Consider the following 25,834-nt stretch of genomic DNA (forward strand, 5'->3'; position numbering starts at 1 on the left):
CTTGCTACTTTGTTGCAGTTATGCAGGCATCCTGGAGCAGTCAGCAGTTGATCCTTGGCAGAAGACGAAGAGAAGTGCAGAGGAACTCTGGTGAGCTCTTGCATTCGTTATCTGAAGAGAAACCCACAGGAGAGACCCTAAAGAGCCCTCAGAGGAGGACTGGCTACCTAACCAGGTAAGAGCGTATCAGGAGGGGTCTCTGACGTCACCTGCTGGCACTGGCCACTCAGAGGTCTCCACTGTGCCCTCACACCTCTGCATTCAAGATGGCAGAGGTCTGGGACACAATGGAGGAGCTCTGGGCACCACCCCTGGGGTGGTGATGGACAGGGGAGTGGTCACTCCCCTTTCCTTTGTCCAGTTTCGTGCCACAGCAGGGGCTGGGGGATCCCTGAACTGGTGTAGACTGGTTTATGCAAGGAGGGCACCATCTGTGCCCTTCAAAGCATTTCCAGAGGTCAGGAGCTGCTATTCCCCTCAGGCCCTTAACACCTATTTCCAAATGGAGAGGGTGTAACATCCTCTCTGAGGAAATTCTTTGTTCTACGTTCTTGGGATTGGGCTGCCCAGGCCCCAGGGGGGCAGAAACTTGTCTGAGGGTTGGCAGCAGCGGTAGCTGCAGAGAAAACCTCAGAGAGCTAGTTTGGCAGTACCCGGGGTCCATGCTGGAGCCCCAGAGATGCATGGGATTTGCACCCCAATACAAGATTTGGCTTGGGGGGACAATTCCATGATCTTAGACATGCTACATGGCCATGTTCAGAGTTACCACTGTGAAGCTACACATAGGTATTAACCTATATGTAGTGCACGCGTGTAATGGTGTCCCCGCACTCACAAAGTTCGGGGAATTTGCCCTGAACAATGTGGGGGTAACATGGCTAGTGCCAGGGTGCCCTCACACTAATTAACTTTGCACCTAACCTTCAGCAAGTGAAGGTTAGACATATAGGTGACTTATAAGTTACTTAAGTGCAGTGAAAAATGGCTGTGAAATAACGTGGACGTTATTTCTCCCAGGCTGCATTGGCAGGCCTGTGTAAGAATTGTCAGCGCTCCCTATGGGTGGTAAAAGAAATGCTGCAGCCCATAGGGATCTCCTGGAACCCCAATACCTGTGTTACCTAGGTACCATATACTAGGGAATTATAAGGGTGTTCCAGTGTGCCAATCAGAATTGGTAAATGTAGTCACTAGCCTGCAGTGACAATTTTAAAAGCAGAGAGAGCATAAACACTGAGGTTCCTGTTAGCAGAGCCTCAGTGATACAGTTAAGCACCACACAGGGAACACATACAGGCCACAAACCTATGAGCAATGTGGTCCTGGCTAACAGGATCCCAGTGACTCAAACACACTGACAACATAGGGTTTCCACTATGAGCACTATGGCCCTGGCGAGCAGGGTCCCAGTGAGACAGTAAAAACACCCTGACATATACTCACAAACAGGCAAAAAGTGGGGGTAACAAGGTTAGAAAGAGGCTACCTTCCTACAGATTACAATGCGAAATTGGGCACTTTACTACAGTATATAACTAGTATGTACTTTCCTCCAGTTGGGGGGACTGCCTATGAATAAACTGGTGGTGTGTTACTATAACAAAGTAACTTTATTTTGTTTTTAACACTGTGTGGTTCTTTCAATTGTGATAAGTGCTGTGTGACTATAGTGGTATTGCATAAGCTTTGCATGTCTCCTAGATAGGTCTCAGCTGCACATCCACAGCTACCTCTAGAGAGCCCGGGCTTCTTAGACACTGCCTACACTTCACTAATAGGGAATACCTGGACCTGGTATGCGGTCACAACACCACAGGTGTCCACCACACCGAGCCAGTTTCCTACATCCCCGACGATGCCGGCAGCCTCACCACACTGGACCCCCCTGACCGCAAGTGCTCCTGGACGTGAAAACAGACGCTTAAAGACACCCCTATATCCACCACCCCTGGGCACAGAAGAAGAGAAACAAAGGTGCACCTATGAGCATGAGCAAAATAGCCAGAAAAGAGGGTTTGGCTACCTAGGAGAGAGGAAAGGCTACTAACACCTGAAGGAGCCTATCAGCAGGAGTCTCTGACGTCACCTGGTGGCACTGGCCACTCAGAGCAGTCCAGTGTGCCAGCAGCACCTCTGTTTCCAAGATGGCAGAGGTCTGGAGCACACTGGAGGAGCTCTGGACACCTCCCAGGGGAGGTGCAGGTCAGGGGAGTGGTCACTCCCCTTTCCTTTGTCCAGTTTCGCGCCAGAGCAGGGGCTAAGGGGTCCCTGAACCGGTGTAGACTGGCTTATGCAGAATTGGGCACATCTGTGCCCAACAAAGCATTTCCAGAGGCTGGGGGAGGCTACTCCTCCCCTGCCTTCACACCATTTTCCAAAGGGAGAGGGTCACACCCTCTCTCAGAGGAAGTTCTTTGTTCTGCCATCCTGGGCCAGGCCTGGCTGGACCCCAGGAGGGCAGCTGCCTGTCTGAGGGGTTGGCAGCAGCAGCAGCTGCAGTGAAACCCCAGGAAGGGCAGTCTGGCAGTACCAGGGTCTGTGCTACAGACCACTGGGATCATGGAATTGTACCAACAATGCCAGGATGGCATAGAGGGGGCAATTCCATGATCATAGACATGTTACATGGCCATATTCGGAGTTACCATGGTGAAGCTACATATAGGTAGTGACCTATATGTAGTGCACGCGTGTAATGGTGTCCCCGCACTCACAAAGTTCAGTGAATTGGCTCTGAACAATGTGGGGGCACCTTGGCTAGTGCCAGGGTGCCCACACACTAAGTAACTTTGCACCTAACCTTTGCCAGGTAAAGGTTAGACATATAGGTGACTTATAAGTTACTTAAGTGCAGTGTAAAATGGCTGTGAAATAACGTGGACGTTATTTCACTCAGGCTGCAGTGGCAGGCCTGTGTAAGAATTGTCAGAGCTCCCTATGGGTGGCAAAAGAAATGCTGCAGCCCATAGGGATCTCCTGGAACCCCAATACCCTGGGTACCTCAGTACCATATACTAGGGAATTATAAGGGTGTTCCAGTAAGCCAATGTAAATTGGTAAAATTGGTCACTAGCCTGTTAGTGACAATTTAAAAGTAATGAGAGAGCATAACCACTGAGGTTCTGGTTAGCAGAGCCTCAGTGAGACAGTTAGGCACCACACAGGGAACACATACATGTACACCTATGAGCACTGGGGCCCTGTGTGACAGGGTCCCAGTGACACATACATATAGGCCACAACCTTATGAGCACTGGGGTCCTGACCAGCAGGGTCCCAGTGACACATAACAAACATACTGAAAACATAGTGTTTTCACTATGAGCACTGGGGCCTAGCCATCAGGATCCCAGTGAGACAGTGAAAACAGTGACAAACATCCTGACATACACTCACAAACAGGCCAAAAGTGGGGGTAACAAGGCTAGAAAGAGGCTACTTTCTCACAGTGAGTAGCAGAGTGACCCCCCCAGCGAACAGAAGAGCAGAGTTAAGTACTTGGTTTTCTCCAAAACCAACAGGACTTTGGAAAAGTATTATGCAAGACCCAAGCAAGGCTGAAGAACGCAAAGGTGGATCCTGACAGTAGAGGACCTTCAAAGGAAGGGGAGGAAGTCCAGATTAAGATGGAGTGTCAGGAGCCACTACCCACCCTACTGTAGATGCAGGGCAGGTCAACAGTGAACGAAGAAGGTCAGCAGTTGGTCACTGGTGCTGGAAAATCACAAATAAGCCTTGGCAAATGCAAGAAATAGAGAAGGGTTGCAAGGCTGAAGAGGACCAGCAAGGTCTTGGGGACTCAACTCAATGAGGGGAGTCCTAGGTCACCCGCCACAGCTAGGAGAGTCGCAAGAAGAGGAGACAACCCCCTGGCAGCTGTCACAGGAGTCTCAGTGTGGCCCACAAAGCACACCTGAAGTGGAGTCCCACGTCACTGGAGCAGCAGTCAGGGGACTGCTTTGCAAGAGAGTGCTATGGACCAGGTGTAGGAAAGTACCATCTTGCCTGGCATGTTACCCCCCCCATTTTTACTTGCGTGTCAGTTTGTTTTTGCTTGTGTCACTGGGATCCAGTTAGCCAGGGCCCCAGTGCTCATAGTTTGTGGCCTAAAAGTGTTCCCTGTGTGGTGCCTTACTGTATCACTTAGGCTCTGCTAACCAGAACCTCCGTGTTTATGCTCTCTCTGCTTTTAAAATTGTCACTGCAGGCTAGTGACCATTTTTATCAATTCTGATTGGCACACTGGAACACCTTTATAATTACCTAGTATATGGTACCCAGGGCATTGGGGTTCCAGGAGATCCCTATGGGCTGCAGCATTTCTTTTGCCACCCATAGGGAGCTCAGTCAATTCTTACACAGGACTGCCACTGCAGCCTGAGTGAAATAATGTCCACATTATTTCACAGCCATTTTACATTGCACTTAAGTAACTTATAAGTCACCTATATGTCTAACCCTCACCTAGTGAAGGTTAGGTGCAAAGTTACTAAGTGTGAGGGCACCAGCCAAGATGCCACCACATTGTTCAGGGCAATTTCCCCGGACTTTGTGAGTGCGGGGACACCATTACACGCGTGCACTACATATAGGTCAATACCTATATGTAGCTTCACAATGGTAACTCCGAACATGGCCATGTAACATGTCTAAGATCATGGAATTGTCCCCCCCCCCCCCCCTGCCAAATCTGGTATTGGGATGCCAATCCCATGCATCCCCGGGGCTCCAGCATGGACCCCAGGTCCTGCCAAACTAGCTCTGTGGGGTTTTCACTGCAGCTACCGCTGCTGCCAACCCACAGACAGGCTTCTGCCCTCCTGGGGTCTGGGCTGCCCAGTCCCAGGAAGGCAGAACAAAGGATTTCCTCTGAGAGAGGATGTTACACCCTCTCCCTTTGGAAATAGGTGTTAAGGGCTGGTGAGGAGTAGCCTCCCCCAGCCTCTGGGAATGCTTTGAAGAGCACAGATGGTGTCCTCCTTGCATAAGCCAGTCTACACCGGTTCAGGGATTCCCCCAGCCCCTGCTCTGGCGCAAAACTGGACAAAGGAAAGGGGAGTGACCACTCCCCTGTCCATCACCACCCCAGGGGTGGTGCCCAGAGCTCCTCCAGTGTGTCCCAGACTGCAAAGGTGTGAGGGCACAATGGAGGCCTCTGAGTGGCCAGTGCCAGCAGGTGACGTCAGAGACCCCTCCTGATAGGTGCTTACCTGGTTAGGTGGCCAATCCTCCTCTGAGGGCTATTTAGGGTCTCTCTTGTGGGTTTCTCATCAGATAACAAATGCAAGAGCTCATCAGAGTTCCTCTGCACCTCTCTTCAACTTCTTCCAAGAATCAACCGCTGACTGCTCCAGGACGCCTGCAAAACTGCAACAAAGTACCAAGACGACTACCAGCAACATTGTAGCGCCTAATCCTGCCGGCTTTCTCGACTGTTTTCTGGTGGTGCATGCTATGAGGGCTGTCTGCTTCACCCTGCACTCGAAGCCAAGAAGAAATCTCCTGTGGGTCGACGGAATCTTCCCCCTGCTAACACAGGCACCAAACTTCTGCATCACTGTTCCTCTGGGTCCCCTCATCTCGACTAGCGGGGTCCCTGGAACACAGGAGCTGGATCCAAGTGACCCCGATAGTCCAGTGGTCCTTCTGTCCAAATTTGGTGGAGGCAAGTCCTTGCCTCCCCACGCCAGAGAGTAATCCTGTGTACTGCGTGAACTGCAGCTGCTAGGGCTTCTGTGCACTTTTGCAAGGAATCCTTCGTGCACAGCATAGCCCAGGTCCCCAGCACTCCGTCCTGCATTGCTCAACTCGCTGCTTTGACCACCGACTTCGTGGGACCCTCTTTAGTAGTGTTGAGACGACCGCCGTGCTCAGGTTTCTTGAACGCCTGTTCAAGTGCTTCTGCGGGTGCTGCCTGCTTCTGTGTATGCTGCTGAGCACCCCCTCTGTCTCCTCCTCCAGGGTGACCTCCTGGTCCTTCCTGGGCCCGGGCAGCACCCATTTTCTTCAACCGTGACTTGCAGCTTTCTGCAGGAAAACAACTCTGCATCCTCCAGCACGCCGTAGGACATCTTCTGTGAAAAGGAGAAGTTCCTGGCACCTTCCGTTGTTGAAGAATCTTCAGCTTCTGCCACAAGGAGGCAGCCCTTTTACACCTTCATCCGGGGTTTAGTGGGCTCCCCCCCCCCCCCGGACGTGACTCTTGGACTTGGTCCCCTTCCTTTACAGGTCCAGTAATACGTCTTCAGTGCTTTGCAGTCAGTTTCTGAACTGCAGAATCCCCTATCTCGACTTTACTGTCTTTCTGGTGTAGTAGGGTAACTTTACTCCTACTTTTCAGGGTCTTGGGGTGGGGTATCTTGGACACCCTTAGTGTTTTCTTACACTGCCAGCGACCCTCTACACTACACTAGGCCTGGGGTCCATTTGTGGTTCACATTCCACTTTTGGAGTATATGGTTTGTGTTGCCCCTAGGCCTATTGCATCCTATTGTATTCTATAGTGTTTGCACTACTTTTCTACCTGATTTTGGTTTGTGTGTATATTTTGTGTATATTACTTACATCCTAAGGGAGTATATCCTGAGATACTTTTGGCATATTGTCACTAAAATAAAGTACCTTTATTTTTAGTAACTCTGAGTATTGTGTTTCTTGTGATATAGTACCTATATGATATAAGTGGTATAGTAGGAGCTTTGCATGTCTCCTAGTTCAGCCTAAGCTGCTCTGCTATAGCTACCTCTATCAGCCTAAGCTGCTAGAACACTACTAATCAGGGATAACTGGACCTGGCCCAAGGTGTAAGTACCATCAGGTACCCACTATAAGCCAGGCCAGCCTCCTACACCGGGGCTACACGGAGCTTGAAGCTCCCTTGGAGACGAAACAAACAAGCCTTGGTAGCTGCAAGGGTTTTGGTGCACAGGGAACTGTCCTGCAATGGGAGGCAAGGGTTACTGCCTCCCAAGTTGGACAGCTGGTAGACAGGACCAAGGGGACCTCAGGAGTTCTTGGTCCTCTGCTGAGTAGACAGTCACTGGAGGTTTGTAGAGGTTACTGGTCCTGCGGCATGCCTCCCCTTTTTGTAGCAGGAGTCTTGAAGCTGCAGACAGGCTTGTAGGTCAGGGGGAAAAGTCAGTTGCCTGGAATGTTCTCTGCTGGTGCAGCTCTTCAGTCCTTCTTGAGGACTTCCCATGCACTTAATATGGCCATCCTGCGCTTACAATGTCTATGCCCTCCCCTATAATATGTGCACCCTGCCTTAGGGCTGTAAGGCCTGCTAAAGGAGTGACTTATCTATGCCACAGGCAGTGGTTGGTAGGTATCACATCCAGAGAAGGATGCCATGTAGACTTTAACTTCTTTCCACCAGCACGCAAGCTGCAATGGCAGTGTGCCTGTGTTTGGTGAGGGGTCTTTTAGGATGGCATAATATATGCTGCAGCCCTTAGGGTCCCTCCTTCGCCACAAACCCCTGGATACCACTGGTACCTTTTACCAGGGACTTAGCTGTGTGCAATGGTACAGCTTTAGGGAAAGAACACAGGTGCTGGGGCCTGGTTAGCAAGATCCCAGCACACACTCAGGCAAGTTAGCATCAAGTATCAGGCAAAAGGTCGGGGAGGGTACTGCAACAAGAGGCTTAAATCTCCCACCAGTAAAACTGTGGTTGGGCAGTCACTACTGCAGATCTTTTGCAGTCTCTTCCTATACCTAGATGTCTTCCTATACCTAGATGTAGTCAGTGGTTCTGTTAGTTTTCAGCGCATGGAACCTGCAGATCACTCTGCAGAGCCCGCATGTGTGAACTGGTGTTGTTCAAAAGCAGGATGCTGGAGGTCAAGAAGTTTCAGAGCTGTGCTCACTGAGACCCAGGTCAAATGTTAAAACATTGGAATCAACGTCCGAATGCCTGGGACACTCGGAGACAGAGCAAAGGTGTGGAAGTGCACGATATCTAGGATGACACACACGTAAAGGAGGGTCTGTGAAGCAGACAGCTGTGACCGGCCCATTGATGTACAAACCCAACAATGTCAACAAGTGGGCTTTTGTCGGGAGGTGGTCAACCATAACCATTAGTGCCCCCTCATTTACAGGATTGTCGTCATCGTAATGGTGTTCAGTATCTTAATGGGCTAATAGTGGGTTGCTTGACACCTCAAGGGGGGGTGGGGGGAGGGGTAAAGGGAGATCTTCTGCATCTGATAAAACTTTTGGGCTTCTGATGGCATAGAGACTCAGGCAGATGGCGTTGCCTCTGACAGGTCTGTATACGATGAAGCTGAGTTCTAAAATTGGGCTGTTCTCAGGCAAGCAGCACAGCTGGCCTTGGAGACAAAGAAGAATAAGGTGGAGTATCAAATATATCTAGGGACATTTTAAGCTCCCAAAGCTGTTTCAGCAGCACCAATGGCCTGGGGAAGTCAGGGTGGAAGTATTTTCATGTTTTTTGGACTTCGCTGAGCTCTGTGACTTGGACAATGACAGGTCTAGGACAGAGACAGGACATTTTTCAACTTCTTTGGGAGTTCCATTACTACAAGTTTGAGTCGCAAGCAGCCTTTTGGTTCCATTTCATAGCAACACAATGCCAAGTCATGGTTGGAGCAGACACCAGATGCAGACTTCGTGGTTGTCAGTCACTGACATCCAGTCTCTGCATGGTTTGAACCCTGTGGTTTTCAGGTGGGGTGTGTGTCTAAAACACTAAAGAATTTGTAGGAAGAGAAATTGTCAGGATGACAGGATTCCATGTGTGGAAAGCTGGCCTGGTGTGTGTTGGACACATATGGTGTTTGTTGCTCACACCAGGTCCAGGCAACCCCTATTAGTGAATGAAGTGTGTCTAGGAAGCCAGGGCCCTCTAGGGGCAGTGGTGGATGAGCAGCCGACTTATCTAGGAGGAGTGCAAAGCACCTGCAATACCAGAGCAGTCAGACAGCAGCAACACCTGAAAGAACCACACAGTGTTGCAAAAATAAAGGTACTTTATAGTAACACTAAACTAGATTACTTACGGGCAGTGCCATACTGAAATAGTGGAACGCAAGTGAAGTCCCCCACCCAAGGGTATGGAGTAGTTAGAGGGAAGCTGAAAGAACTCGGGACAACAAGAGGCGAGTAGCTAAGTGACCCCCAGCGAACAGGAAAGCAGAGGTAAGTACCTGGTCTTCCCAAGGACTAACAGAAGGATTTAGAAAATTGATTCTGCAAGAACATGACAAGACCAGAGGAACCGAACTGTGTATTCTGGAAGGGGAGGACCTGAAAAATAAGTGCCAGTCCACAATGGAGTGTCCAGGCAGTGCAGGAGCCACTCCCCACCCTTATGAGTATGAAGATCTAGGTTGACAGGGTGAAGAAGGTCAGCTGTGGAGCCCAGGAGCTGTAGAGATGTCCTTAGAGCTGTGCAGATGATGTCTCACATCAGTCGCCCGGTCGCAGACGTTCAGTGGTTAGGAGAACCACCAACAAGCCTTGGCAAATGCAAGAGGAGCCAAAAGACGAGCTGCAAGGCTGAAGAGAACCAGCAATGGTCAAGGGGACTCAACACTTGAGGGGAGTCCTGGATGACCCTCAGCAGTTAGGAGAGCCAGCAGAAATAGTCACAGCCCCACAGGCAACCCACTGACAGCAGGCATAGTAAGTTGCAGTGAGGTCCAATCAGCACACCTGGAGAGGAGTACCACGTCACTGGAGCAGCAGAGGGGAGACTGTCCATTCCAGGATAAAGTGATAGGGGCCAGGGCTCCTCGGAGTCTGAAGTTCCCTTAGAGCAGGAGACAACAAGCTTTGGTAGCTGCAAAAGAGCCAGTTCACAGGGGTGTTGTCCTGCAAGGGCTCACCATCTCCTAAAATGGACAGAGGAAAGAGAGGACCAAGGGGACCACTCCAGACCACCACTTGTGTTGCAGGATCCATGCAGTTCCAGAGGAGGGCAGATCCACGCAGCCGCACATTGCTGTAGGAGCCTGCAGATGCAGGGGAGAAACTCCTCCATTCTAAGGGAGATTTATTTTCTGATTTCTGAAGTCTTGCCGACCCCAGAGGATGCACAGCCGTGGAAATGTTGCAGCTGCTGGAAGTAGCCGGGGAAACAATGTTGCAAGGCAAGGTCATCTCAGGAGTTGCAGTCTTGTCAGTTCCTGAAGTGTTCAGTTGCGGTTCCAGTGGCCAGGAGCAGAAGCAGACGAGTCCTCGTGGAGTCTTGCATGCCAAATCTGGAGACCAACCCACAAGGGAGTCCCTAAATAACCCTAAAAGGGGGTTTTGGTCACCTTACAAGGTGACCACCTACCAGAAGGGGTCTCTGACATCACCTGACCTGGCCACTCAGATACTCCCAGGGACCTCTGCACAGCTTGGTTTCAAGATGGTAGAATCGAGCGGCCACCTGGAGGAGCTCTGGGAACCACCCCTGGGGTGATTATGGACAGAGGAGTGGTTACTCCTTTTCTTTGTCCAGTTTCGTGCCAGAGCAGGGACCCAGGGTCCCTGGACTGGTGCAAAGCAGTTTATGCAAAGAGGGAACCAAGTGTGCCCTTCAGAGCAAACTGGTGGCTTGGGGAGGCTATCCCTCCACAGCCCTGCAACACCTTTTTCCAAGGAAGAGGGTTTTGCCTCCCTCTCCCACAGGAAATCCTTTGTTCTGCCTTCCCCTGCCTAAGCTGATCAAGCAACAGGAGGGCAGAAAACCTGTGAGGGGCTGCAGCAGTGCGGGCCACCTGTAAACCCTGGAAGACTGGTAGGAGCAATACTGGGGGGGGGGGGTGTCCTCTAAGGAGCCTCTAGAGTGCACAGAATTATACAACCAATACTGGCATTAGTATTGGGGATTCGCTCCGACACGTTTCATACCAAACATGCTCAGGTTCGGGGTTACTATTATGTAGCTGGACACAGGTGACCTGTGCTCAATACATGGGTAAAATGGCTTCCCCGCACTTATAAAGCCCAGTACAATGGAACTGGCTTTCGCAGGGGCACCTCTGCTCATGCAAGGGTGCCCTCACACACAAGGACCTACACCCTGCCCTTTAGGCTGGAACGGTCTACCATAGGGGTGACTTAGTGACCTGGTGTAGTGACCTGGGGTGAAAAGGTGCATGCACCTTTTCACACAGGCTGCAATGGCAGGCCTGTAGACACATTTCGCATGGGCTCCCAAAGGTGGCACAATACATGCTGCAGCCCATGGCGGACCCCTGGTGTCCCAATGACCCGGGTACCTAAGTACCATATACTAGGGACTGATAAGGGGACATCAGATATACCAATTGAGAAAAAAGTGCACAAAAGTGTTAGGTAACCACATTTGGAGGGAGAGAGAGCACAATCACTGGGGTCCTGGTTAACAAGATCCCAGTGAAAACAGTCTAAGCACACTGATAGACAAAAAGTGGGGGTAACAGGGATGTGGAATTCCTATCGCCCGACGCCCGGGACATCTTGTTTGGGGTCAAGGGCAACAAGTTTTTATGTTTACTTTGTCCTTGGGACAAGTAGGCCCAACCCCCTGCAGCTCAAACCCTTTGGCTGCCTGATTACAGAGAGTGGAACTCTCTGCAGTTAAGGTAACGTGTTTCCAAAAGATAATGCTGTTCGAACTTGTATTTATGGTTCATTATTTGAAAGCCTTCATTATTAGGGTGAGTGCTGTAAATAAATGTTTTAAGGTCACACTTCACTACGGACGTTGGTTCCAGTACCAAAAAAAAAAACGTGTATATACATGTTTGAAACGTTTAGGCTATGAGGCTAAGTATAATGCTCCCAGAATGCTCTCTGATTATATGCAAATGAAGTGTCATTTAGTAAAATGTGTTGATGCATGCTAGGATTTCCCAAAAATATTTCTAATGGAAAATCAGTGTAACCATTTTCAACACGATTATGGGAAGCATGAAAATAAACAAACACTGACAAAGCCAACTGATCTGACATATTTTTATAAGTCTTTTAGTTTCATCAATGCGTGTCTTGTTTTGACATGGCTTTTGTAACACTTTATTGTTGTGGGAGCTACCAGGCCCTCAACATTGTAACAAATACTGGCAAACCCCCCCCAAAAAAAGTTTTTGAACTCTCTAAAAGCACACCAGCGGCATAACAAAGGCCCCGCAGCCGCCCTCCAGGGGGCCCCTTCAGCACAGCACCTGCCCTGAGTGAGTCTGGAGAGGGGGCTCCTCCATGTTCTTTACAAAGGGGCACCCTCCAGTTTAGTTACGTCACTGATTGCCACTGTAGTTCCTGACACTGAACAAAACTACTTTGTGTGGCAATATGCTCCTTGTGGAAGAGCAGAATGCGATCACTCACAGTAAAGCCGGCCGAAAGAGAGAGAAATAGAAGTTTAATAAAAACAAAATGTCTTTGTTAACACCAGACCTAATTAGGGACCAAGACCCACATGTAGGTAGCTTTTTGCATGTCGCAAACAGCGACTTTCGCTGTTTGCGACATGCAAAAAGCACACTGCAATGCACAAACCCAGTTTTGCGATTCGGTAACCTGGTTACCGAATCGCAAAACGGGTTTGCGACTCACAATTAGTAAGGGGTGTTCCCTTCCTAATTGCGACTCGCAGTGCAATGTAGGACTGTTTTGTGACCGCGGGCGCAAACCAATCGCAGTTTGCACCCATTTCAAATGGGTGCTAACACTTTCGCAAAAGGGAAGGGATCCCCACGGGACCCCTTCCCCATTGTGAATGTCACTGTAAACATTTTTTCAGAGGAGGCAGTGGTCCTGTGGACCACTGCCTCCTCTGAAAAAATGAAACGAAAACGTTTCATTTTTCATTTTTGTTATGCATCTCGTTTTCCTTTAAGGAAAACGGGCTGCATTACAAAAAAAAAAACTGCTTTATTGAAAAGCAGTCACAGACATGGTGGTCTGCTGTCTCCAGCAGGCCACCATCCCTGTGAGGGCCGCCATTCGCGAGGCGGTCGCAAATTGCGACCCACCTCATGATTATTCATGAGGCGGGCATTTGCGAAGCCCTTGCGAATCACAGATGGTGTCAGGGACACCATCCTACATTCGGATTTGCGACTCGCAATTTGCAGGTCGCATATCTGAACCTACCTACATGTGGCCCCAAATTCTTAAAGAAAGTCACAAAAGTGCACCCATGGTATATGTCGTACCCTATAAAATATTTGTGAACTGTATTTTAGCATGGGTAAATACGATGTGTAGATTTGCTCATGTAAAAATCTATTGAGCATTTGCAAGTTCATTTTCCCTCCAGCCACTTTCTTCCCAACCCTGGAAGAAGTTCTAATTCTGCCATTGTCAGGAGTAAATGTCCAACCTTTCTTATTATGGGAAAATATTAGAGAGAAGCTGGTAAAAATCTTTAAAACATGCAGGTTAGTAGGTTTGCAGACTCAAAGGCATTCCAGCCCTAGAACTATTGCTTACTGCTTCCTCCAGCCCCAGTATGCAGATCTGCAGAAAGGTGGCAAAATAAGGAAATTGCTACAGTAGGGATTGAAACTGCAAGTATTCAAGCGCTACTATGGTAGTAGCCCTGGCATAATCAGAGAGGCTATTATCAGAGCACTTACATAATGAGATTGCTGCAATAATTTGTCGCCACACTACATGGCACCAAAGGGACAAGTAGATCTTTTTACAGGACAAGTAGATTTGAGAAGCAACCTGTCCACTGGACAAGTAGATATTTTAATAAATTTCACACCCCTGGGGTAACCATGTCATAAAGATGGTACTTTCCAAGAACATGGCACTCCGGATCTGCATCAGAAGGCATGCAACAAAAAGAACGAACATCTGCACGCGGAAGTAGCAGAGCTAAAGTTGCGCTGACATATTCAGGGCAGGATGCCCCCAAGATGGAGGCACATAACATAGCCTGGCAATGCAAGTAGGAATTGCTGGCACCTAGGGAGATTTACAAGGTGAAAAGTATGCAGTTTGACGGTTTAAAAGTATTTTTCATAAAGAGGAAAACCCTGATTCATATAGCTATTTAAAAGCACAGATTCATGCATGTCCAAGAGTTGACGAGTTTCTGCATTTATCTCACATTTTTTCAAAGAACCATGCAATTCTCTGTCTCATACTGTTTCAATTGAACCTCTACATAATGCGAAAAACTTTAGATTAACAACTGTTAAATTCTAAAGCACATTTATTTGCACAAAAACAATTCATAAAATATATGAAGTTAGGACATGCAGCATAAGAGCTGAAGGCTTATGAGTCACGACAATAGGAAGCGCTGGGAGCGAGCACGAGCATTGACAGTCTACCTCAATTAGAAAGGTTTGAAATGTCAGCCTTTGACTACCAAAAGTTCGGACAAGATGTACCACGTATATACATGCCTAATTATATATTCTTATTGCAACAAAGCCAGAAGAGACTACATATTGGCCCTTGTTCACATATTGCTATTTCTGCACTGCGTCTGAATACAAAAAGCGGGATGTATGAAAAATTTAATAGGAAAAAATAGAGGTACCGTAAGGAAGAAGTGAATTCTGTGAAGGAGGCCCATCCTGTTTCTTTGGAGGGCAAATGTTCTTCAGTGCTCCAGATATCAGCCACCAAGGAATCCGCATTGGAAATATGTGCTGTTTCCATAGGTACCTCAAAGTTGGTTGGCCAGCTGGTTGCTGTCAAGATCAAATGGATTCAATGAATGTATAAACCATAAAGCAAAAAACTATAATTTCACAATAAAATGGAAGCACTGCATTGAAAAAAAATAACATTTAGCAACACAATAATGCCAAGCTGATCTTTATATAGGTATATGCTAATGTCACAAAATGTGCAGTATTTGAAATTTAGCTTTCTGCTGCCTTGAGCTCTTAACAGTGGTTTAAGATTGGCAAATGTTTTAATTTTCACTAGCGAAAGCAGACAGTTACAGCTTTAGTTTATAAGTCCTTAATGATGCATCAATCCTCTTGTGCATAAAGTGCCCTCATGAAATCTTGAGCCTAAGGGACCAAGATCATTAAAACGGTGTCCACAGACAGCATGGTGATTTTATAGGAAAAAGTCACAGAGGTTTTAGACACCAGTGCGGGTCATCAAACTACACCTGTGAAATCAACAGAATGAGAAAAAAAAAATGTGAAAACTTCTGAATCATCGATGCGCTAACTGCGGCTATATGTATATATACATACACACATACATATCACACAAATGTGTATAAACCTATAAAATGCGCTGAAAAATAGGAATACAGTTATGGTTACAAATTACAATTTGAAAACTAATTAAATTCTCCATTACAAATAGATTATGGGATACTAATCATACCTCGGACACCTGCATCTTCTCACAATTATCTATGCCAATTGAGGATACTGTGTGTTCCAGAATAAAGCTTAAGTATGATTGCCATACCTAGGTGCCTGGGTGAGGGTGTGTTCATCCATCAGTGACCTGCTCCTCAGCCCATTTTCTTCCAAGTCACAGTTATCCTGTTGGGTCAACACAACCCGCATTACTGTCCATTCACCAGCTGATGCACTTAGGGCCATGGTGTTAGAGGCAATGTGATGCACAGGATAATCTCTTGAGCATTTCCTTTAGTCATCATTAAGTGACTGTGTTGTGTGTATCCTGGCCTGCTATAATGACATGCTTCATTGTGTGGCATGTTGGATTCGTAGGTCAGCAAGCACTCGTTGAGATAAAAACAAAGGTTGCATGGACGTTATAGTTAGGTTTTGAATTTACTTCTACAAAACCATAGAAATTCATCAGTTAAGAGTTATCTCAAGTAACTATAACTCACGCCCCCACCTTGCACAGTTCTGTCATCGAAAATGTCACTGCAAATATTATATTGATATTATCAATGACGTTATCAAAGATGTCATGAGTACCGTTATCTGTTTGGGTAATTAGCAGTGCATGGGGAGGGCACAAGTTATAGTTACCTTACGGCACGAGTTATAGATACTTGAAATAACTAACTGCTGAATTTCTATGGTTTTGTATGAGTAAATTCAGAACCTAAAAATAATGTCCATGTAACCTTTGGTTTTCTAAGTGAATTTCCATGACGAGTTGTTGGTCTACGACCTGTCAAGCTGTGACCTCTTTGCCAAAGAGAGCCTCCGCACCTGCAGTTCCTGGACAAAATCAGCCAAGGCCACTGGATCAGCAAAGCTCCATCTAGAGTACAGGCGTGCATAATGGCATGCAATCTCCTCCAACACCTGATGACTGGTGGCAGTCCAATGCAACGCAGCTTTGAGTCTCTCTGTTTCTTATTACCCCACTGGTACACCATATTCTGTGTCCAGTCAAATTTCTTGGCCTCTCTCAGGAACATTTACGAATTTTAGTTTTGTAGTGATAGGTTTTAAGTTTTAGGGTGGGGTGGGGTAATCTGGTGGAGAGCCTCCCTTAATAATACTGTAATTTCGAGATGTGTTATTCTTATAGACACAGTTTAATTATTCCATTGACGTGACAAAAGCATCTCCCTCTGATGTGGGCCTTGAAGGCCCCACAAAGGGTGCAATGGAATCAGACACAATCTATATTTTGTGCAAGGAATCACTCTGTTTCTTCCAAAATGTACATTTTCAAAGTAGGGTCTGTCAGCCACCATGCACACAGTCACCGACCACCTACAATGAAACCCATTGATTTTGCCAATGGCAGATTTTACCAGGGAACTGTTGGGAAGGCCAAGGGGCAGTACCTTTATGTACAGTGTGTTACACAGTCCGATCGCAGGAACCAGAAAGTAATACATTTTGGAGTGCATGTTATAAGGAATAGCATAGTAATGATATCTGCGCTATGGGGTGAAGCCCGTGCCACATACACAAAGCCTATTGCTCATAGGAACTTTGAGAAGTTGGGGGATGATGAGAGGTTCCAGTAGAAGTTAATCAACAAAAAATGGGTACCATCACTGGGCAGCAAAATCATTGTGGGCTAGGTTCCCCCTTTATAGCCAAAAGACCCAAGTACAAACACACAAAGGGCTCCTTGGAAATCCTAATTGTGTTCCCACATGCACTGAAGAACCTACTGGCACAACACCAGCAAATACTACATTATTGGTGATCACTGAAACACATTCCGGAGGTGTTGAGGCTAGGAAAACTCAATCTGAACCTCATAGCAAGGAAGGCAGTATAAAGGTCTCCAAATGACCTATCAAAAAAACCTACCAGAAATGAAAGACCTAAGAAACTGCAAAAAGGGGGAGGAAGGGTGGAGAGGAATGGGATTATAGTGGCCACCTTGGTGCAAAAGCAAACATTGCAGATGTTTCCAATTTTTTATTTAAAAAAACACCAGACTCAAACAATGAAACCAGTCCCAGGTAATAAGAAGGAGCCCCTGTCTTGTCAACTCAAATAATGAACCAAAATTCTTCTCCCTTGAAAAATCCCAAAGACAGATGAATATATATATATATATATATATATATATATATATATGGAAAATGTCACTTACCCAGTGTACATCTGTTCGTGGCATTAGTAGCTGCAGATTCACATGCTGTGCACATCCCGCCATCTGGTGTTGGGCTCGGAGTGTTACAAGTTGTTTTTCTTCGAAGAAGTCTTTTCGAGTCACGAGACCGAGGGACTCCTCCCATTTCGACTCCATTGCGCATGGGCGTCGACTCCATCTTAGATTGTTTTCCCCGCAGAAGGTGAGGTAGGAGTTGTGTATGCTAGTAATAGTGCCCATGCAATGGAGTGAATGCGTATGTACATAATGAAGTTTAAAGTAATATATTTACAAATGTACAAATGTTTAAGATCTACTTATAAACGGCTACAGGCTCCCGGGGAGGTGGGTGGGCGCATGTGAATCTGCAGCGACTAATGCCACGAACAGATGTACACTGGGTAAGTGACATTTTCCGTTCAATGGCATGTGTAGCTGCAGATACACATGCTGTGCATAGACTAGTAAGCAGTTATCTCCCCAAAAGCGGTGGTTTAGCCTGTAGGAGTTGAAGTAGTTTGAAATAATGTTCTTAGTACAGCTTGACCTACGGTTGCTTGTTGAGCAGTTAACACATCTACACAGTAGTGTTTGGTAAATGTATGAGGCGTAGACCATGTTGCTGCTTTACATATTTCGTTCATTGGAATATTTCCTAGAAAGGCCATGGTAGCACCTTTCTTTCTGGTTGAGTGTGCTTTTGCCGTAATAGGCAGTTCTCTTTTAGCTTTAAGATAGCAGGTTTGAATGCACTTAACTATCCATCTAGCAATGCCTTGTTTTGAAATTGGATTTCCTGTATGAGGTTTTTGAAAGGCAATAAATAGTTGTTTTGTCTTTCAAATTAGTTTTGTTCTGTTAATGTAGTACATTAGTGCTCTTTTGATGTCTAATGTATGTAGTGCTCTTTCAGCTACAGAATCTGGCTGTGGGAAGAACACTGGTAATTCTACCGTTTGATTCAAGTGGAACGGTGAGATTACTTTTGGTAAAAATTTAGGATTTGTTCGTAGAACAACTTTATTTTTGTGTATTTGAATAAATGGTTCTTGAATGGTAAACGCTTGAATTTCACTCACTCTTCTTAGAGATGTGATGGCAATTAAAAATGCAACTTTCCACGTTAAGTATTGCATTTCACAAGAGTGCATGGGCTCAAAAGGTGGACCCATGAGTCGTGTTAAGACAATGTTGAGGTTCCATGAAGGAACTGGTGGCGTTCTTGGTGGTATAATTCTCTTTAGGCCTTCCATAAACGCTCTTATGACTGGTATCCTAAATAATGAAGTTGAGTGCGTAATTTGCAGGTAAGCTGAAATTGCAGTAAGATGTATTTTTATGGAAGAGAAAGCTAGTTTTGCTTTTTGCAAATGTAGTAAGTATCCTACTATATCTTTTGTAGATGCGTGTAAGGGTTGAATTTGATTATTATGGCAGTAATAAACAAATCTTTTCCACTTATTTGCATAGCAGTGTCTAGTGGTAGGCTTTCTAGCCTGTTTTATGACCTCCATACATTCTTGTGTGAGGTCTAAGTGTCCGAATTCTAGGATTTCAGGAGCCAAATTGCTAGATTCAGCGATGCTGGATTTGGATGCCTGATCTGTTGTTTGTGTTGTGTTAAAAGATCTGGTCTGTTTGGTAGTTTGACATGAGGTGCTACTGACAGGTCTAGTAGTGTTGTGTACCAAGGTTGCCTTGCCCATGTTGGTGCTATTAGTATGAGTTTGAGTTTGTTTTGACTCAACTTGTTTACTAGATATGGAAGGAGTGGGAGAGGGGGGAAAAGCGTACGCAAATATCCCTGACCAGTTCATCCATAGCGCATTGCCCTGAGACTGATGTTGTGGGTACCTGGATGCGAAGTTTTGGCATTTTGAGTTTTCCTTTGTTGCAAATAGATCCATTTGTGGTGTTCCCCAAATTTGGAAGTAAGTGTTCAGTATTTGGGGGTGAATCTCCCATTCGTGGATCTGTTGGTGATCCCGTGAGAGATTGTCTGCTAACTGATTCTGAATTCCTGGAATAAATTGTGCTATTAGGCGAATGTGGTTGTGAATCGCCCAATGCCATATTTTCTGTGTTAGGAGACACAACTGTGTTGAGTGTGTCCCTCCTTGTTTGTTTAGGTAATACATTGTTGTCATGTTGTCTGTTTTGACAAGAATGTATTTGTGGGTTATCATGGGTTGAAATGCTTTCAGCGCTAGAAATACCGCTAACAGTTCTAGGTGATTTATGTGAAACTGTTTTTGCTGTATGTTCCATTGTCCTTGGATGCTGTGTTGATTGAGGTGTGCTCCCCACCCTGTCATGGAAGCATCTGTTGTTATCACGTATTGTGGCACTGGGTCTTGGAAAGGCCGCCCTTGGTTTAAATTTATACTGTTCCACCATTGAAGCGAGATGTATGTTTGGCGGTCTATCAACACCAGATCTAGAAGCTGACCCTGTGCTTGTGACCATTGTGATGCTAGGTACTGTTGTAAGGGCCGCATGTGTAACCTTGCATTTGGGACAATGGCTATGCATGAGGACATCATGCCTAGTAGTTTCAATATTATTTTGACTTGTACTCTTTGTTTTGGATACAAGGCCTGTATTACATTGTGAAATGTTTGTACTCTTTGTGGACTTGGAGTAGCAATCCCTTTTGCTGTGTTGATTGTTGCTCCCAAGTATTGCTGTGTTTGGCACGGCTGCAGGTGTGACTTTGCGTAGTTGATTGAGAAACCTAGTTTGTGTAGGATTTCTATGACATATTTTGTGTGTTTTGAACACCGTTTTAGCGTATTGGTTTTGATTAACCAATCGTCTAGGTATGGGAACACATGTATTTGCTGCCTTCTGATATGTGCAGCTAATACTGCTAGGCATTTTGTAAAAACTCTTGGCGCAGTTGTTATTCCGAATGGCAACACATTGAATTGGTAATGTATCCCTTGGAATACAAACCTTAGGTACTTTCTGTGTGAAGGATGTATTGGTATATGGAAATATGCATCCTTTAGGTCTAGTGTTGTCATGTAGTCTTGTTGTTTGAGCAGTGGGATTACGTCTTGTAGAGTAACCATGTGAAAGTGGTCTGATTTGATGTAGGTATTTAATGTTCTGAGATCTAGTATCGGTTTCAGGCTCTTGTCTTTTTTGGGTATCAGGAAGTACAGTGAGTAAATTCCTGTGTTTAATTGTTCTTTTGGTACTAATTCTATTGCTTCTTTCTGTAGCAATGCCTGAACTTCTAGTCCTAGAAGATCTATATGTTGTTTTGACATAGTGTGTTTTCGGTGGGACGTTTGGAGGGAATTTGAGAAATTCTATGCAATAACCATGCTGGATAATTGCTAAGACCCAAGTGTGTTGTTATTTCCTCCCAATGTGTGTAAAACTTGGTTAGTCCCCCCCCCCCCCACACAGGTGTTGTGCTGGGGATTTGTGACCTTGAAGTCACTGTTTGTTTTGAGGAGTTTTGGGACTTTGGAACTTTCCTCTGTTTCTTTGAAACTGTCCTCCTCTATATTGTCCCTGAAAACCTCCCCGCTGATACTGGCTCTGGTAAGTGGGCTTTGTTTGTGAGGTTGTGGCTTCTGTGGTTTGCCCTCGAAACCCCCCTCGAAATTGTGTTTTTCGAAATGTGCCTCTGCTCTGCGGGGAGTAGAGTGCGCCCATGACTTTGGCCGTGTCAGTGTCTTTTTTAAGTTTTTCTATTGCAGTGTCCACCTCCGGCCCAAACAACTGCTGTCCGTTGAATGGCATATTCAGCACAGCTTGCTGTATCTCTGGTTTAAATCCTGATGTACGCAGCCATGCATGCCTCCTTATTGTTACTGCTGTGTTGACAGTTCTAGCAGCTGTGTCTGCAGCATCCATTGCTGATCGAATTTGATTATTGGAGATATTTTGTCCCTCTTCTACCACTTGCTGCGCTCTTTTTTGGAACTCCTTTGGTAAGTGTTCAATAAGGTGTTGCATCTCGTCCCAATGGGCCCTATCAAATCTGGCTAGCAAAGCTTGCGAATTTGCAATACGCCACTGGTTTGCTGCCTGTGCCGCCACCCTTTTGCCTGCTGCGTCGAATTTTCTACTCTCTTTATCTGGAGGTGGCGCGTCTCCTGAAGTATGAGAGTTGGCTCTTTTGCGCGCTGCTCCAACTACAACAGAGTCTGGTGATAGCTGTTGTGTGATGTACACTGGGTCTGTTGGTGGCGGTTTTTATTTTTTATCTACTCTTGGAGTAATGGCTCTCCCTTTGACAGGCTCCTCAAACACTTGTTTGGAGTGTTTTAGCATTCCGTGCAACATCGGCAGACTTTGATATTGACTGTGCGTAGACGACAGTGTATTAAAAAGGAAGTCGTCTTCAATGGGTTCTGAGTGAAGGCTGACATTGTGAAATGCTGCTGCCCTTGATACCACTTGAACGTAGCCTGTACTATCCTCTGGTGGCGAGGATCTCGCTGGATAACATTGAGGACTATTATCTGACACTGGTGCGTCGTAAAGGTCCCATGCGTCAGGGTCATCTTGACTCATCCCCGTATGTGTTGGGGATTGCATCATTGGTGGAGTGGCTACCGGTGATAGTTGTGGAGAGTGATGTGGGGATGGTGGTGGTGTTACTTGTTTTGCCACTTTTGCTTGTGGCTGTTTGTCCTTGTCCTTGTCTTGGAAGGCAAGTTTTTGTTTCATTCGGATTGGAGGAAGAGTGCTGATCTTCCCTGTATCTTTCTGAATAAAGAGCCGCCTTTGCGTGTGATCTGGCTCTATTGTCTCTAATTCTTGTTCAAATCTGTGAGTCTTCATTTGTGAGGACAGTCCTTGTTCCTCTGAATAGGAACTAATTTTCGGTTCGGAGGCCGGATGTTTCGGTACCGAAACCTTTTCGGCTCCGACAAATCTTTTTTGCTTTCGGCATAGTGCCCTCTCGGTGCCGACCCATTTCGGTGCCGCTGTCTCGATGCCAAATCTTTTCGGAGCCACTCTCTCGGGCCAGAGATTGCTGCGTGCCTGTATCTCAACCGGAGTCGGATGACTTCGACACCAGTTCGCCCTTTTTCGGTGCCGATGGACGGTCACCTATTTTTCGGGTTAAGCCATGGCCTGTTGGTGGTGGCGTCCCCTTGGCTTTGGCAGTCTTTTCGTGAGTTCTTTGTTTCGACGTCTTACGGTTTTCGGCGTTTCTTCGGGATCGATCTCCTCCGAGTCCGAATCCTGGATGGAGAATGTTTCTTCCTCCTCCTCGAAACGCCCTTGTCCTGTCGGCGCCGATGCCATTTGCAGTCTTCTTGCTCTTCGGTCCCTGAGTGTCTTCCTGGATCGAAACGCTCGACAGGCCTCACAAGTATCCTCCTTGTGTTCTGGTGACAAACACAAGTTACAGACCAGGTGTTGATCTGTATATGGATACTTGTTATGGCATTTTGGACAGAAGCGGAATGGGGTCCGTTCCATCAGCCTTAAAGAGACACGTGGCCGGGCCGACCAGGCCCCGACGGGGATCGAAAAAAACCCGAAGGGCCACCGGAGCTCTTCTTAATTCGGTGTCGATCTGTTGTAACTAACCCTATACCGAACGCAAACAATACCGACGATTTTTCCGAGATTCTAACTAACTTTCCGACCCGAAACACGGAGCGAAAAGGAACACGTCCGAACCCGATGGCGGAAAAAAAACAATCTAAGATGGAGTCGACGCCCATGCGCAATGGAGTCGAAATGGGAGGAGTCCCTCGGTCTCGTGACTCGAAAAGACTTCTTCATAGAAAAACAACTTGTAACACTCCGAGCCCAACACCAGATGGCGGGATGTGCACAGCATGTGTATCTGCAGCTACACATGCCATCGAACATATATATATATATATATATATATATATATATATATATATATATATATATATATGGAAAATGTCACTTACCCAGTGTACATCTGTTTGTGGCAAGAGACGCTGCAGATTCACATGCTGTGCATTATCCTGCCATCTAGTGTTGGGCTCGGAGTGTTACAAGTTGTTTTTCTTTGAAGAAGTCTTTTCGAGTCACAAGATCAAGGGACTCCTCCCTTTCGGCTCCATTGCGCATGGGCGTCGACTCCATCTTAGATTGTTTTCCACCGCAGAGGGTGAGGTAGGAGTTGTGTATATAGTAAAAGTGCCCATGCAATGGAGTGAGTATGTATGTACATGATGTGTATAAAAATAGTATATATTTACAAATTTACAAATGTACAAGTTTCATCAACTTAAACGGCTACAGGCTCCCAGGGAGGCGGGAGGGCTCATGTGAATCTGCGTCGTCTCATGCCACGAACAGATGTACACTGGGTAAGTGACATTTTCCGTTCAATGGCATGTGTAGCTGCAGATACACATGCTGTGCATAGACTAGTAAGCAGTAATCTCACCAAAAAGCAGTGGCTTAGCCTGTAGGAGTTGAAGTTGTTTTGAATAATGTTCGTAGTACAGCTTGTCCTACTGTGGCTTGTTGTGTTGTTAACACATCTACACAGTAATGTTTTGTGAATGTATGAGGCGTGGACCATGTGGTTGCCTTACAGATTTCTGTCATGGGTATGTTCCCTAGAAAAGCCATTGTGGTGCCTTATTTCCTAGTGGAGTGTGCCTTTGGTGTAATAGGTAGATTTCTTTTTGCTTTGATATAGCAGGTTTGAATACATTTCACTATCCATCTGGCAATGCCTTGTTTGGATATTGGATTTCCTGCATGAGGTTTTTTGGAAGGCTACAAACAATTGTTTTGTTTTGCGAAACTGCTTTGTTCTATCAATGTAATACATTAGTGCTCTTTTAATGTCTAACTTATGTAAGGCTCTTTCGGCTACTGAGTCTGGTTGTGGAAAAAAGACTGGGAGTTCCACTGTTTGGTTTAGGTGGAATGGTGATATAACTTTTAGTAAGAATTTAGGATTTGTACGGAGAACCACTTTTTGTTTATGTATTTGTATAAAGGGTTCTTGTATAGTGAATGCTTGTATTTCACTTACTCTTAAGACATATGATAGCTATTAGAAAGGCTACTTTCCAAGTTAAATACTGCATCTCACAAGAGTGCATGGGTTCAAATGGTGGTCCCATGAGCCGTGTTAACACAATATTGAGATTCCACGAATGGACTGGTGGTGTTCTCGGGGGTATGATTCTTCTTAATCCCTCCATAAATGCTCTGATGACGGGGATTCTATAAAGTGATGCTGAATGTGTAATCTGCAGATAGGCAGATATTGCTGTGAGATGTATCTTAATAGAAGAGAAAGCTAGTTTAGATTTTTGTAAGTGTAATAAGTAGCTTACAATGTTTTTTGTAGACGCATGCAGTGGTTGAATTTGATTATTATGGCAGTAATAAACAAATCTTTTCCATTTGTTTGCATAGCAATGTCTTGTAGTAGGTTTTCTAGCTTGTTTAATGACCTCCATACATTCTTGTGTAAGGTCTAAATGTCCAAATTCTAAGACTTCAGGACCCAGATTGCTAGATTGAGCGATGCTGGATTCGGGTGTCTGATCTGTTTGGTAGTTTGATATGAGGTACTACTGACAGGTCCAGCAGTGTTGTGTACCACGGTTGGCGAGCCCAGGTTGGTGCTATGAGTATTAGTTTGAGTCTGCTTTGACTCAATTTGTTTACCAGATAAGGAAGGAGTGGGAGAGGGGGAAAAGCGTAAGCAAATATCCCTGACCAACTCATCCATAGTGCATTGCCCTTGGACAGAGGGTGTGGATACCTGGACGCAAAGTTTTGGCATTCTGCGTTTTCTTTTGTTGCGAATAGGTCTATTTGTGGTGTTCCCCAGCGTCGAAAGTAAGTTTGTAGGATTTGGGGATGAATTTTCCATTTGTGTGTTTGTTGGAGAGCTCAACTGAGATTGTCGGCCAACTGGTTTTGAATACCTGGGATGTATTGTGCTATTAGGCAAATGTGATTGTGAATTGCCCAATGCCAAGTTATTTGTGCTAAGAGACACAGTTGTGAGGAGTGTGTCCCTCCCTGTTTGTTGAGGTAATACATTGTTGTCATGTTGTCTGTTTTGACAAGAATGTGTTTGTGGGCTATCAGTGGTTGAAATGGTTTCAATGCTAGAAACACTGCCAACAGTTCTAAATGATTTATGTGCAGTTGTTTTTGTTGAATGTTCCATTGTCCCTGTATACTGTGCTGGTTAAGGTGTGCTCCCCACCCCATCATGGAAGCATCTGTTGTGATCACGTATTGAGGCACTGGGTCTTGGAATGGCCGCCCTTGGTTTAAATGTATAGGGTTCCACCACTGAAGCGAGAGGTGTGTTTGGCGGTCTACCAACACTAGATCTTGGAGTTGACCCTGTGCTTGTGTCCAT

At 46.0% G+C, this 25,834-nt stretch overlaps 1 protein-coding gene across 6 annotated transcripts in view; it reads right to left on the minus strand.

Annotated features, from left to right (window-relative positions):
* The window catches only part of PPP6R3 (protein phosphatase 6 regulatory subunit 3), a 1,278,047-nt gene that overhangs the window by 167,591 nt on the left and 1,084,622 nt on the right, over positions 1–25,834 (minus strand). For all 6 annotated transcript variants that reach the window (XM_069223039.1, XM_069223035.1, XM_069223038.1 and 3 more), the window contains one exon: positions 14,501–14,654. In XM_069223039.1, the coding sequence (XP_069079140.1) occupies positions 14,501–14,654 (154 nt within the window). The remainder of the gene's footprint in view (positions 1–14,500; positions 14,655–25,834) is intronic.

The sequence above is a fragment of the Pleurodeles waltl genome, chromosome 3_1 (genome assembly GCF_031143425.1).
Source record: "Pleurodeles waltl isolate 20211129_DDA chromosome 3_1, aPleWal1.hap1.20221129, whole genome shotgun sequence".
Classification (NCBI taxonomy): domain Eukaryota; kingdom Metazoa; phylum Chordata; class Amphibia; order Caudata; family Salamandridae; genus Pleurodeles; species Pleurodeles waltl.